Source organism: Myotis davidii, unplaced genomic scaffold, assembly GCF_000327345.1.
Source record: "Myotis davidii unplaced genomic scaffold, ASM32734v1 scaffold125, whole genome shotgun sequence".
NCBI classification, from domain to species: Eukaryota; Metazoa; Chordata; class Mammalia; order Chiroptera; family Vespertilionidae; genus Myotis; species Myotis davidii.
Genome location: NW_006299390.1, coordinates 2,711,872 through 2,727,152, shown reverse-complemented (window position 1 = coordinate 2,727,152; position 15,281 = coordinate 2,711,872). Strand labels below are relative to the sequence as shown.

Here is a 15,281-nt window from a genome sequence, read left to right as displayed (position 1 = left end):
GAAAGAGATAGAAACATCAATGATGAGAATCATTGATTGGCTGCCTCCTGCACGCTCCCTACTGGGGATCAAGCCTGCAACCCAGGCATGTGCCCTTGACTGGAATCGAACCTGGGTCAGGCTGACGCTCTGTCCACTGAGCCAAACCACCTAAGGCAGGAATATGTCATTTTCAACTGCCAACCCCAGATATATGAAAAGTAGCAGTTTGTGGATCTGTGTTTGAGAACCACTGGTTTAAAGGTCAAGTGAAAATAGGGAGAATTACAACAGACTTTAACACTTCTTTTATTATTCTGGTAGACTAGGTCTGAGATAAAATGTAGATGGATCAGAAAGGTTTGTTCAATTCCTGTTAATTGGAGTTGGTGCCCATTATTTTTATTATTTAAAATGTGTTTTTATTGATTTTAGGGAGAGAGAAGCATTAGTGTGAGAAACATCGGCTGCCTCCTACACCGCCCCTCCTGGGGGATAGACCCTGTAACCCAGTCATGTGCCCTACCCAGAATCTGAGATCTCTGGATGCTTGGGATGATGCTCAACCAATTGAGCCACACAAACGAGGCTCTATTATAAAGGAAATGATTCAAAATAGTGATATGCCTGGTCGGTGTTGCTCAGTGGTTTAGCATCGACTCATGAACCAAGAGGTTGCGCGGGTTGCAGGCTGATCCCCAGTAGGGGGTGTGGAGGACAGCCGATGTATGTTTGTCTCTCATCGATATTTATCTCTCTATCCTTCTCCTTTCCTCTCTCTCCTAAAAAAAAAAAGGATGCCTTATCTGATGGAATACTTATTTGAATGCTAAAAGAATAAATAAAGCAAGCCCTAGCTGGTTTGGTTCAGTGGATAGAGCATTGGCCTGAGGACTGAAGACCAGTTGGCGCTTATGGTAGGCAACCAATCGACATTTCTCGTTCTCTGTCTCTCCCCTTCCCTCCTACTCTCTCTAAAAATCAATAGAAAAAAAAATATCCTCGGGTGAGGATTAACAAAACAGAAAAATATGTCATAGCAAATATGAGGAACAAATGCCTGCTGTGCCCATTAGCAGACATTACTTGTGGCCTTCTTTCATTATACCTGGCTGTGGCCTCCTTAACACAACACATCATGTTGACACTAGCAATCACTGAGAAAACTATAGGAGATTAAAACAATTTTTTTCATTCTAGAACAAAATAGATGCTTAGATTTCTGTGTACAATTTGATCTGTAGGAAAGTTTCTGTCAATACTCAAAAGTTTGAAGGTCACCATTTTAATGCAATTTATAAAATTAAGAAAATTAAATGTGTATTTTTGAGGTAATTATAGATTCACATGCAGTTGTAAGAAATAATACAGAGAAATTCTATGTACCCTTTACCCAGTTTTCCTCAATGATGATAGCATCTTGTAAAGCTGAAATATAGTTTCGTGATTAGAATTATTTTTTTCTGTGCCCAGATATTTTGTTTTTTTATTTTTTATTGATTTATTGGGGTGACATTGCTTCACAAAACCATATAGGTTTCAAGGATACAACTCAATAAATCAAATCATCTACACACTGCATCATGCGCCTACCTCCCAAAGCAAAGTCTCTTTCTGTCCCCATTTATTCTCCCTTTGCTCACATCCACCTACCCACGACCCCCTTTCCTCTGGCTATTACTAGAGGGAATATGTGTTTATGTGTTGTGTTATATACATATATAAATATACATATATGTGTGTGTGCGCGCTTTTTATTTCTTAATCTCTGCCTTTTTTCTTCTATCCTCCCAACTCCCTTGCCTCAGATAACTGTCATACTGTACCATGTATTCATGCCTCTGTTTCTATTTTGCTCTCATGACCAAAATATTGAAATAGATACAATCCACACATTTTTGTTCAGGTGCCCCCTTTTTAACTTTGTGTGTGTGTGTGTGTGTGTGTGTGTGTGTGTGTGTGTGTATCACCTGTAGGTTCCAGTATCCACTACCATAATTAACATACAGAATAGTTTCATCACTACAAGAATCCCTGATGTTGCCCTCTTATAACTACACTAATCTGTTCTCCTTTTTTATAATTTGCCATTCAAGAATGTTATATAAATGGAATTATACAGTATATAACCTTTGGGGAGTGGTGGGTTTTTTTTTTCCTACTCGGCATAATTTCTTTGAGATTTATCCAATGTGTTACATCTATCAGTAGTTTGTTCCTTTTATGTTGCTAAGTAGTGTTCCATTGAATGTAATGTTTTTATTTGGTAGTTACCACATAGAATATGCAGCTTCAGAATTTTCCTTTTAGAACATGTTGTTGCCTTGGCTGGTTTGGCTCAGTGGATAGAGTGTCAGCCTGTGGACTGACGGGTCCTGGGTTCAATTCTGGTCAAGGGCACATGCCCAGGTTGCTGGCTGGATCCCCACAGTGGGCATGCAGGAGCCAGCCAATCAGTGATTCTTTCTCATCATTGATGTTTCTATCTTTCGCTCCCTCTCCCTCTCTCTCTGAAATCAATAAAAATATATGTTTTTAAAAAAAGAACATGTCTCTCATTTTCTTTTGTTAACTTCTCTGACTGTTTTCTCCTACTATCTCAATCCCTAGCTCTCCCTAGCTCTACTGAGACCACAATTTAAAAGTTACTCATGTAGATAACAGTATTTTTTTAAAAAATACATTTTTATTGATTTCAGAGAGGAAGGAAGAGAAACATCAGTGATGAGAGTCATTGATTGGCTTCCTCCTGCACGCCCCCTACTGGGGATCAAGCCCACAACCGGGCATGTGCTATTGACCGGAATTGAACTCGGGACCCTCCAGTCCATAGGCTGACGCTTTATCCACTGTGCCAAACCAGAAAAGGGAATAACAGTATTTTTTACCTGAAATTTCAGAACCCATTGAAATGCGTGGTATTATGCTTTAAAGTGCTCACAATTTTTTTACATAAAAGTAAATTTTATGTGATTATTGTAAGTTTGAAAATTCTTTTTCTGCATTTGTATATTGAGCAGTACATTCTAAGATATTTAGTTGTAGGCCATATGGCAAGTGAAAAAAGAGAAGAGGTAACTTTTAAAATGAAATCGCTTTTGTTAGTTTTATTCTCTGGTATGAACAAAGACTAAACTCATTCTAAGAACAGTTTTATGTGTGTAGGAAAAAGATACCATACATTTATACCTGTAGACTCTGATCTAATCAGATTTCAACCACTGAATTGCCCCTTGTATAAAAGGCCTCATTTTACTAGATTTTACACCAGAGGTTAGTGATCTCTAACACTTTAGGGCATGACAGATACTAATAAAAAATAATAGCAATGGGCCTGATCCAGCGTTTGCTCAATGATTAAGCATGGACCTATGAACCAGGAGGTCACCATTCAATTCCCGGTCAGGGCATGTACCTGCGTTGCAGGCTTGATCTCCAATGTGTGGTGTGCAGGATACAGTTGATCCATGGTTCTCTCTCATCATTGATGTTTCTATCTCTCTCCCTCTCCCTTCCTCTCTGAACTCAGTAAAAATATCTTTAAAAAAATAGCAATGATGCATTAAAAAACTGAATAGTATTGAAATTAAATATTTTAATTTGAGAGGGTCATGGAGTGGTGATGGAGTATACAAGTACTTTAGCTAGTTGCAGAATTGATGTTTAGAATACCTTCCCAAAAAATCTGGTAGAAAGAATGGTACCGCCTTAGCTCAGTGGATAGAGCGTCGGCCTGCAGACAGAAGGGTCCCAGGTTTGATTCCGGCCAATATCTCAATTGCAGGCTCCTTCCTGCTCGGGCCCTGGTCAGGGTGTGCATAGGAGGCAACCAACCGATGTGTTTCTCTCACATCAATATTTCTCTCTGTCTTTGCCTCTCTCTCCCACTCTCTCCAAAAAATCAATGGAAAAATATCTGCAGGTGAGGATTAAAAAAAAAAAGAAAAAAGAATGGTATCCCCTTAAATAATGCCAAACAAATAGATCACTATATTATATTCATGTATGTATTTTTTAAATTAATGGACTTTATTTTTTAGAGCAATTTTAGGTTCATCTCAGAATTGAATGGAAAGTATAGAGTTCCCACATGCCTCCTCCCATATAGGCACAGCCCTGCCCACCATCAACATTCTTCATCATTATGGTACAGTTGCGTGGAATTGTACTAAATATGATAGTGAAACTGTGAAACTCTCTGTTAGTGCATGAACATGTGCTTTTTGAACATTTAATTTTATATATAGGTTTCCATTTTTCAAGTAGGCCCACCAACATTAACCCTGACTACAAGAAGACAGATTTTTCTAGAGATTTTATTTGCTGTGAAAATATTAGTGTAAGTTGAATTGGTGAATTTCTTTGTTTTCAGGAACCAAATGGTTATTTAAGGGAGGCCCAAGTTAAAAATATTTTTTCCAAGTTAAAATGTAACTGGGTAGATAGGTAGTCTTTGCTTAATAAATAGTTCTGTTTATAAGGAATGGAATATACTTCTGCATGCATTGGTACTCTCAAATTTGGAGCGTGGTTCTCTTAATATATGGGTTGCTTTCAATTCACTAGTGAGGTATCTGTTTGTGAAAAGATTGGGGAATTTGAATATATCTCTTCTTTTATTAATGTGCTTTATACCATCCGGAAATATTTTAAGCACAAATTTTAAACTTTAAACCCATGCATCTCTACTTTGGTAGTGTTTTAAATGCATTGTTGTGAAATGGATTCATGGTTATAAGTAGACCAGGTTTAGGAAAGGAACAAGGTGGGTTTTGATAATGTTCTCTCAGTGTGCCAGATGTTCTGGAGTGAGACTCTTACATATTTATTTAATTTCTCTTTTTGAGAATTTATTTAATTTTCTCTTTTTGAATATTTATTTAATTTCTCTTTTTGAGAATTTTCAGTTTGTCAATTTTCCCCCCTGAAGTGTAAATTCTAGATTATTTATTTGACTAATTATCTGGCAAATTTTAATTTCAGACAAACTAATGTGTAGGCTCTGAAATCAGACTGCTAGGGAGCAAATCCTGATTGTACTATTTATTAGCTATGGAACTTTGGACAAGTTTAACCTCTCTGCCTTATCTACAAAATGGGGATAATAACTATACATACTCTTTGTAAGGATTAAGGCTTTTTGTAAAGATTAAGCATTGTAAGCATTCAGTATTTGTTAAAACAGTTATAACCTCAGTTGGGGAGGTTTGAGTGTCAATCAGGTAAATGCTAATGGAGCACTGTCTGATACTAATACTAATCCAGTGGGAGAAATACATAATTGATTCTGTTGTCAATTTTTTTAAAGCCTTTTAGAATCTGATACTTATTCTGTTGTTTCAGTAATCAGGAATAATCTGTTAATGTACTTGGGCTAAGATTTAAACTGTAAGATTATCAACCTAACCTACCTCCATTTTAGTTGAAGCTTAGAATAGTGGAATGACTTGCCCATAGTTTCATAGGTAGTAACTTGGTAACAGATCTGGATCAATCAGTATTATTTTTATTACTAGTGGCCTGGTACATGAAATTTGTGCATGGGAAAGTGGGTGTCCTTTAGCCCAGCCTGCACCCTCTCCAATCTGGGATTCCTCTCACAATCCGGAACTGCTGGCTCCCAACCACTCGACTGCCTGCCAGCCTGATCGACACCTCGCTGCTCCCCTGCCAGCCTGATTGCCCCCAACTGTCCTCCCCTGCTGGCCTGGTCGCCCCTAATTGCCCTCCCCTGCAGGCCTGGTCATCCTCAACTGCCCTTCCCTGCCAGCCTGATGGCCCTAAACTGCCCTCTCCTGCTTGCTTGATTGCCCCTAACCTCCTCTGCCTTGGCCCCCACCACCATGGCTGGGGCAGCCAAGGAAGCCAAGCCTCCTGCCCACTCTCTGGCCAGCTTGGCTTCCTTGGTTGCCCCAGAAAGCCAAGCCTCCCGCCAGCTCCGTGGCGGCCAGCACCACCATCTTTGTTGCATCAATTTGCATGTTCCCTCGTTATTGGCTGTGGGCGCCGCCATGTTTATCGTGAAGTGATGGTTAATTTGTATATATTCTTTTATTAGATAGGATACCCTAATCAACTGCTAGAAATAAAAAATCTTAAATTAATATGGGAGCAGTTTAATTTCTAATCCTCCTATATAATAGAAGCCTAATATGCAAATCACTGAATGGTGGAATGAACCGTTGCTATGACACGCACTGACCACCAGGGGGCAGATGCTCAATGCAGGATCTGCCTGCAGGTCCCAGGCCAGCCAAGGCAGTTGCCAGTGGGGGCCCCCTGATCGCCCTGCTGGTCGCCCCGCAGTGGGAGGCAACTGGCAGCGGCGGGGTGTGTGGGTGGGGCAGCCGGGCTGGTGAGCAGGCGGCACCACACTAGTCAAGGCAGGGGCCCACTAATCGCCCCACTGCTTGCCCCATAGATTGGTCCTGATCGCCGGCCAGGCCTAAGGACCCTACCCGTGCATGAATTTCGTGCTCTGGGCCTCTAGTTTATGATGAAATCCCTGGTTTATGGTCCCTTACAATTTCTTTCAAGTTTCTTTAATTCATTTCTATTAGTAATTTCAGCCCAAAATTCATCTCTTTATTCTCTTAGTAAATACATGTCGAAAATATAAATATTGTGTAAAGTGCTTATAAAGAACAGAAAGGTAATAATAAATGACCCTTTCTTCAAAGAGATTATTTTAGATTGGGCACTTTTATTTGTAATGTTGTAGGAAAAATTTCCTCGTATTTTCATCCTGTCTGCCTTTGAGTATCATATTCATCTTTTCAGTAGTACTTTTTGTTTTCTGAACTTTTTAACCTAGTCTTAAAAGCAGCTTTAATTATCCAGTTGTTTTGATAAGAGTGTTTTCTAATTTAATGGCTTTCCCTTGCCTTTTATCTTGTTTTTCCTACTTTAGGGTTTTGTTTGTTTTGGTATTGTTGCCATTGTTTTGCTAAATCTGTTTTTAATATTGTATTTTCCCAGTTTTGCTTTTAGTTTGTTTTTTTCCAGCTTTAATTGTTGCCTTTAGTTGTGTTTACATTTATATGTATAAAAAAGTAAAGAACAAATTTATTTCCTTAAGAATTATATTCCTTATATTTGTGTGAGTCCCTTCGGTTTTAGGTGCCATGTTTGACAAAAGTACCTATAATTTTGTGCCATTTAAAAACAGCTCAATATTCCTATGTTCACTTGGTTTCTAGGTCTATTCTGGATAGCAGGTTTTGTGAAGACATTTATTCTTTCTTGGACCTCAGATTTACCAGTCATCTCATGGTATTTCCTTTTATATTATTTTTTTAAAGGTTGTCATTTATTCTCAGTGTATTTTGTATATATTTTACTTGCCAGTTGGATTTTTTGATTCACATATAAGATGTGAAAGTTTTGTTCTAATTGTTTGGATTGTATTGACTTGTTCCTGTAGTTACACATACTGTGTTATAAGCTCACATCTTTTCTGCTTACTACATTGGTTTTCTCTTTTCTTATTTTTTTAAGGCACAATTATTTGACTCTAATGAATTTGATTTTATTAAGTATCAACTGGATTTTTAAACTGTGAGTTTCCTGGGTATAGAGTTTTTGATATAGTGAAGTTATTTGCCAACTTAGAGTCTCAATAGATATGACCTCTTGTCTTCTGACCCTCTTGTGAGCAAATTACTGAGTTCTTCTCTACTGAATCAAACTCGGAGTCTGTGATTCTGTTTCAGATGTGGTGATGTATCTTTGTCCTGGGGATGAGCTTCTGTGTTTTTAGAGAGATGCTTTTCTGGAGAAGGTGTCATATAGTTGTTTTTGTAGCACTTAATTGTATAGATTGGCAACTCATTTGATTAATGAGGCCAGAGCTGCAATTTTACCCCTGGTGCTCTAATTCATTCACCAATATTTTGTAGAATAGCTTTTATGTTCCAAAAGCTGCACGAGGGCTTGAGAGACAGGCAGTACTCACACAAATATAAGCTATTGTCTGAAATAGGCTTATGACAAACTCTTTACTGATGTTTAAAAACAGCTTAAATGTAATGTTTATTGAGGATTGTATATTTATATAAAATAGGGTGTGCTACTACGTACATATTCAAAAAATATTCAAAAAAGTTGGAAATAGTTACCTAAAAGAATACACAATGATTAGCTTTCTGCTTCCCATTTTTTGTCTGGCTTTAATGTTTTTATTGATTTTATTTAGAGAAAGGAAGGGAGAGGCATAGAAACATTGATGAGAGAGAAACATCAATCGGGAATTGAGCCCCCAACCCGGGTATGTGCCCTGACCTGGAATCAAACTGGTGACCTCTTGATTTATGGGTTGACACTCAACCACGGAGCCACACTGGCCGGGTATACCTCTGGTTTTAAAAAAAGCAGCTAGGTAATTTAAACAGCATCTACCTAAAATATAAGATTTCCTATTAATTTAACATAAAGAAAAGTAAAAGAAAACATCTACCAACTAGTTGTGACCAAGAGGAAGAAAAAATATTTTTTTAATTGTAATGGTTATCTGTTATTATGTCCAAGTTTCCAGCATTTTAAAGATATATAGAATGATAGTTGAATAGAATAAACTTACAGTTTTGTATATTGCTTGTATTTAATTGTTTTTAAAGGACAATTTGTTTAAAAAATAGATTTTTTACTGATTTCAGAGAAGGAAGGAGTTAGGGACGGAGAGAGAAAGAGTGAGAAACGTCAGTGATGAGAAAGAATCATTGATTGGCTGCCTTCTGCATGCCCCACACTGGGGATCGAGTCCACAACCTGGGCATGTGCCCTTGACCAGAATTGAGCCTGGGACCCTTCAGTCTGCCGGCCAACACTCTATCCACTGATCAAACTAGCTAGGGCTAAAGGACAATTTTAATTTGATGGAGCAAACCATAAAAAACATGGCAAGTAGAGAACCATAATTACTTTATTTTTAAAAATAATTAGAAGATTCTCCTTAAATGAGAACTAGAGAGTTTTTCTATCTACACTTCCTTTGTGTATGATGATATAAGCAACTTTTCTTATGTGGCTACCCCTTATTGATTGCTAAATGTGTTTAGTGAAGTGCTTTGCATTCATTATTTCCTTTTCTTCACGGAAACACTAATAAATCCCCGTTTTATAAACAAGGAACCTGATGCTTAGGTTCAGTGCTTCCATTTTAAACTTTTAGGTACAATTGCCTGTTATTGTATACTAGAGGCTCAGTGCATGAAATTTGGGCACCGGTAGGGTCCTTAGGCCTGGCCAGCAATCAGGGCCTTCCTTTCCCCAGCTGCCGGCTGGGGTTCCTTTGTTCTGCGCCGACCCCCTGGTGGTCAGTGTACGTCATAGCAAGCGGTCAAGCTCCTGAGGGGACAATTTGCATATTAGTCTTTTATTATATAGGATTTTTATTATAATAACTTGTAATTTATTAGCTCTTCCCTAGTTTAAAAGTAAAGACTAGCCTTCTGGGAGAATTGAAACCACCATTATCACCTTATTTCCCTATTTTGGTATTTTCCCCCATAAGGTATGAGCCCACAAAACTGCATCATCTTTTAAATAGGAATTAACCCTGAGTATTCTCAAGCTTACTTATAAAAAATTAAAGATAAACATAAGAATTACTATTTGAATAAACTGCTTTTCATTATTTCAGGTATAACATGACAGGGACACTTTTAACTTGTTGAAATTTTTCTGTTTATAGGATTATCTGTTTTGTTCCTGAGTTGTCACTGCTGAAAAAATTTTGAGTAGATATTCCACAAAAAATATATATAGCAGGTTTTATACAGTGAGATTAGATTTAAAAGATTGATGTTGAAACTGAATATATTTTTGTTACTATGGTAAATTTGTTTAAAAAGACACACTTCAAGAATATTAGTTTTCTCTACTAGTGATCTGTAAAAAGACATGGAGAACCCAACCTCCTCAATGTACATGTATTTCTGTAGTATGGAAAATATTAACCACTGTAAAACAGTTGATTTTATTACAAATAACATAGCTTACTTTTATATACATATATACAGAGTGGAATCGATTAGAATCCTCGTTTTATCTCTTAAACTGAGCAGACTTCGTTAAGTTATTTAACTTTTTTTGCTGTTGTGTCCCTTAGTGGTAAAGTGGAGATTCCTACTAGTATCTCAGCATTGTGGGGATTAAATAGATCATCCATGTGAAAGTTTAGATGCTACTTTGTCCATAGTGAGTATTCAATATTTGTTAGTTTACTGTTAGATTACACTGAACAAGAAGACTTGTTTTTGGATACTAGTGCTGTAAGAAATTCCATTTTGTCTTTTAAAATGAATAATATTTGTTGGTTCTTCACTAAGGAATATAAATAGTAATCCTTCTTTTGGCATTCTAAGTTCATTTCCTAAGGAAGATTATGACGCAGAAACTTTCATTTGGTCATAATCACATAGCTTAATTCCAGAAAAATAAATGAAATAGACTCCCTGAGCAAATTCTAATTTATTTCAATATTTTAATAAAGAATGCTTTCCTCATGTGTTTTATTTACTGTTAATTGTTAAAATGTGGCTGTTGCTAGGACTAGGCGGAGGATTCTTAACTTTTTGTTCTTTTTTCTTTTAAACAGGGTTTGTGGATGCACTTAGATGTTTGCAATGAGCACTGTGGCTGGCATGCCCCAGTGTTTTGGATACCAATGCATAGGACTCCATAGTAATCGAATTTATCAGAGGCGAACGTCATGAGCATAGTGATCCCATTGGGGGTTGATACAGCAGAAACGTCATACTTGGAAATGGCTGCAGGCTCAGAGTAAGTATTTAAAGATTTTTGGATAGGACAAGGCAAAATATTTCATACAATTATTTCAGCACAACCAAGCAGTGCTTGATTTGCATTTATATTTTTCTTACTTTAGACTCTTGCCTAAAATAAAATATCAGAAGGTAAAGGCAAAAATCCCTTTAACTAAAATTACTTTCATAAATAACTTTTGAATCAAAATGATATATCTTTTTCTACTTATTTTTGTCTTTTCCATTTGCTAATTGTTGACATCAAGAATTAATATATAATTGGTTATTGTTTTTTTAGATTATAAGATTTGTCATGTTTATATTGGAATATAATTTAGTTTTAAATTTGAATCTTTAATATCCTCTTAAACATGGGGTTTGCTTTGTGTTTTTTTAAAAGTTGAGTAAAAATCAAAATTCAAGTTCTTTTTAAATAAGAAAAAGGGAGTGTTTCCTGCTGTATGTTTATTTTGACATTTTTTGCTTTTATGGGAGCCATTTCTGATGGATTTAGGGAAAGGTTCTTACCTTGTCTCTAGACTATTTGGTCTAGGTCAGTGGTCGGCAAACTCATTAGTCAACAGAGCCAAATATCAACAGTACAACGATTAAAATTTCTATTGAGAGCCACATTTTTTAAACTTAAACTATATAGGTAGGTACATTGTTATTAACTTAATTAGGGTTCTCCTAAGCTGGCCTTTGCTAAAAACGTCCTCAATCTGAGGGGTCGACCTCAGCGAATGTACCCCCACTTCTTCTAACGCCACTTCTTCAAAATAAACTCGCCCAGGCTGAAAACCGACTTCTGCGCATGGGCCACGAAGTTTCATTCGCACCGTACGTGCGCACCCGCACGTGGTATTTTGTGGAAGAGCCACACTCAAGGGGCCAAAGAGCCACGGTTTGCTGACCACTGGTCTAGGTGGTTGTGTGGACAGATTTTGTTTTGTTTTGTTTTTAAATATATTTTATTGATTTTTTACAGAGAGGAAGGGAGAGAGATAGAGAGTCAGAAACATTGATGAGAGAGAAACATCGATCAGCTGCCTCCTGCACATCTCCTACTGGGGATGTGCCCACAACCCAGGTATATGCCCTTGACCGGAATCGAACCTGGGACCTTTCAGTCCGCAGGCTGACGCTCTATCCACTGAGCCAAACCGGTTTCGGCTGTTTTGTTTTTTTAATAAGCAGCCACTTTACTAGTAAGTTATTGCTGTGAAGACTGAGTGGTTATTTGTTTTTGGGAATTGCAAGGGGTTCAAGTATTGGAAGCTGAAGCATGGAAAGATGTCTATGTTTGTTCTCTGATTCAATACATAGTTGCTGAATGGGACTCTTTTTGATCAGAAAGTGGAAGTTAATGGAATTTAAGTTTTAAGGAAATTTATTTTAGGGCTGCTAGAACTGGTATATGGAAAGGATGAAAAGAATTTACTGTTCTTTTGCTGGCATTTGAAGTGGCCTAGAAGTATTTTTACCACTCCTTCTGCCATTGGAAAACACAGGTGCTCTCTAATATTCTTATACTATACAGTCCATTTAACTGTATGATTATTATAATATAGTTTTTAAGAGCCATTATGTTTTTTTGTACTAAAATGTATGAGTTACTTTTGTTGTAAAATAATAGATTCCCAAACAAGGCATTCTTGTAACAGGTAATTGCTGCCCAAATAGGGACACTAGTGAGAAAGGAAAGAACCTAGAAGCAGGGCTTGAGAGGCAAGGGATTCCAAGTCTAAAGTACTAGTCTATCTTAATGTAAACATCTGTCTTTGAGATGCAAATAATAATAAAAGATCCCTTATTAAAAATACTTCAACTATCTTTTAAATTAGCCTTGTAAGCGATTAATACAAGATATAATTTATGAAATATTACTTATATACTAGATAGGGATTTGTCTAGTATACAATGTGAGATACATCTATCTGTACCTTGTTTGAATGTGTAATATGGGTACTATAAGGCAATTCATGATGAAATTATGAAAACCACATAATTATACGGTTAAAAGAGAATGAATAATACATTGAAAGAAAGCATTGTCAAGGATAGCTTCCTGCCTATGTTCTTTACTAAATACATTTATAATGTATAGAATATAAGTATGATTTATGTTATGGAGCCAAATCTTTTCTGGTATAAATATGGCCATTTTTATTATGGAAAAATTATCAGTTTCTAGGTAATGATAGAATGAATGACAGTCTTTGAAGTAGTTATTTTAGGGAAAAAATATTTTTTATTCCGCATACAGGTTTGTATCACTTGGGTATAGTTTCCCCCACTCAGTGGACACAGAAAGTATAGCTGGTGCCAGTTTTTATTATAGGACAACCATTAGTATGTTTTTTGGTTTGATTTTCAAATTTTTGAATTCTCTTTTCTTTAGTATAAAACCTGGAAGCTTAAAAAGAGCCTTAAATCACATTTTTTTCCCTTCCCACAGAAATATAAAGCTTTTGCAACTGTTTTCATAAGAACTTTTGATATAATTAACATGTTGCTTCCTTTTAATTTCAAATACATAATCAAAAGAAATTATAGTTGTTTAAGATACAGTCTGCTGAATGAAGGGTGCATGGGACTTCCCTGTACATTTCTTTGTTTTCCTAGTGTTGAAGCTACATAATTTTGTCAAAATATGATGTTTTTTAAAAAGAGAATCACATTTTATTGTACTCAGGTGGCTATATACTGTTATTAATTATATGTTAGTTACTTTAAAGAGAAAAGATTGTACAGTTAAAATATAGCATATCACTAATGAATTAAACTGATTTAAAATTTAACACAGATGGACCTGGAAGTTATTATGCTGAAATGAAATAAGCCAGTTAGAAAAAGACAAGTACCATATGATTTCACCTGTATGTGCAATCTAATGAACAAAGTAAACTAACAAAGTGGAGACAGACTCATGGATACAGAGAACAGACTGACAGTGGTCACAGGGCAGGGGAAGGGGACTGGGGGAGATGGGTGGAGGCATTAAAATAATGGACACAGACAACAGTATGGTGATTGTCACAGAGAAGGAGAGGGTGGAGCAAAGTAGAAGAGGGTAAGGGAGGCATAAGTGGTGATGGAAGGAGATTCAACTTGGGGTGGTAAACACAAAATACAATATACAGATGATGTGATGTAGAATTGTATACCTGAAACGTATAATTTATTAACCAGTGTCATCCTCCAAAATTGTAATTAAAAAAAAAAAACAACACAAAAAAGAAAGTAAAAGAGGGCTTGGATTGAAGTGTTAATGTGATTCTTTTTGACTCCCAATTTCTGAGATTACATTTTTACCACCTGTATTTTGCTATAGTATTTGGTAATAATTTCAGTGTCACTAGAGCCACCTGCTGACAGAATTTATTAATTTGTTGAATTGGTTGGGCACTATTAGTCTGAATTTATATTATTGAAGGTACTCAAATGTTTTGTATATAATGAAATGTTTTCAGTAGCTTTTTATTTATTCACTAGAGGCCTGATGCATGAAATTTGTGCAAGGGTAGGCCTTCACAGCCCCGGCTGCCTCGGCTCTTGCAGCCCAGGCTTCGTCCAGAAGGTTGTCTGGACGGTTGTTCTGCTGTTTGGCAGTTCGGTTGATTTGCATATTATGCTTTTATTATTATAGATTTTTCACTAGTGCTTAACATTTAAAAAAAAATTTTATTTTTCACAAAGAGGAAGAGAGAGGGATAGAGAGTTAGAAACATCAGTCAGCTGCCTCCTGCACACCCCCTATTGGGGATGTGCCCGCAACCAAGGTACATGCCCTTGACCGGAATCGAACCTGGGACCCTTCAAGTCCACAGGCTGACACTCTATCCACTGAGCCAAACCGGTTAGGGCTAGTGCTTAACATTTTTGCCTATGGCTGCTTTACATTTAATCCACTATCAAGAAACTAATACTTTTCTGCTGCTCTTCAAGTGTTGATTTGCTTATCTTAATTCAGAAGTACTTTCACTTAAGTGTGGTTTTGTTTTAATATTAAAAACCTATTTTAAAGCACTATCCTAGCATTGTTTAGAACTATTCTTAGAATGATGCTGAATTTCTCATTTGTTTCATACTTAATTATAAATAATTTTTTTTCACTTGTGATACTTAATACAGAAGTCACTATACCCATACAACTCTCTATAACATCTTGTATAATATCTCTTAACCATCCCAGCAAAAATTCAGGCAGGCATAATTCCCATTTCACAAAAGAAATGCAGCTCAAGGAGATTAACAAATTTACCTAAGACTACATCTACACTAATAAAAGAGAAACATGGTAATTGGAATACAACCGCTACCCTTTTCATTGGCTAATCAGTGAGATATGCAAATTAACTGTCAGCCAAGATGGCGGCCGGCAGCCAGGCAGCTTGAAACTAACATGAGGCTTGGTTGCCTCAGTGACGGAGGACCCTGAGCCGGCAGTTTGAAACATTTTAACAAATACCAGCAGATTCGCAACATTGTAAGCAAAGGCCAGAAACCTACTTTCAGCCCTGGACCTAAGAGCTG

The 15,281-nt window shown here is 36.8% G+C and overlaps 1 protein-coding gene across 5 annotated transcripts in view; it reads left to right on the top strand.

Moving 5' to 3' along the window:
- The window catches only part of KMT2E (lysine (K)-specific methyltransferase 2E), an 81,871-nt gene that overhangs the window by 17,715 nt on the left and 48,875 nt on the right, over window positions 1-15,281 (top strand). For 3 of the 5 annotated variants that reach the window (XM_006774894.2, XM_006774892.2, XM_015571223.1), the window contains exons 2-3: window positions 7,179-7,251; window positions 10,577-10,761. In XM_006774894.2, coding sequence (XP_006774957.1) covers window positions 10,691-10,761 — 71 coding nt within the window. In that variant the 5' untranslated portion in view covers window positions 7,179-7,251; window positions 10,577-10,690. Of the gene's footprint in view, window positions 1-6,571; window positions 6,632-7,178; window positions 7,252-10,576; window positions 10,762-15,281 lie in introns of those variants that run through there. The other 2 variants (XM_015571222.1, XM_006774893.2) reach the window with 2 other exon arrangements.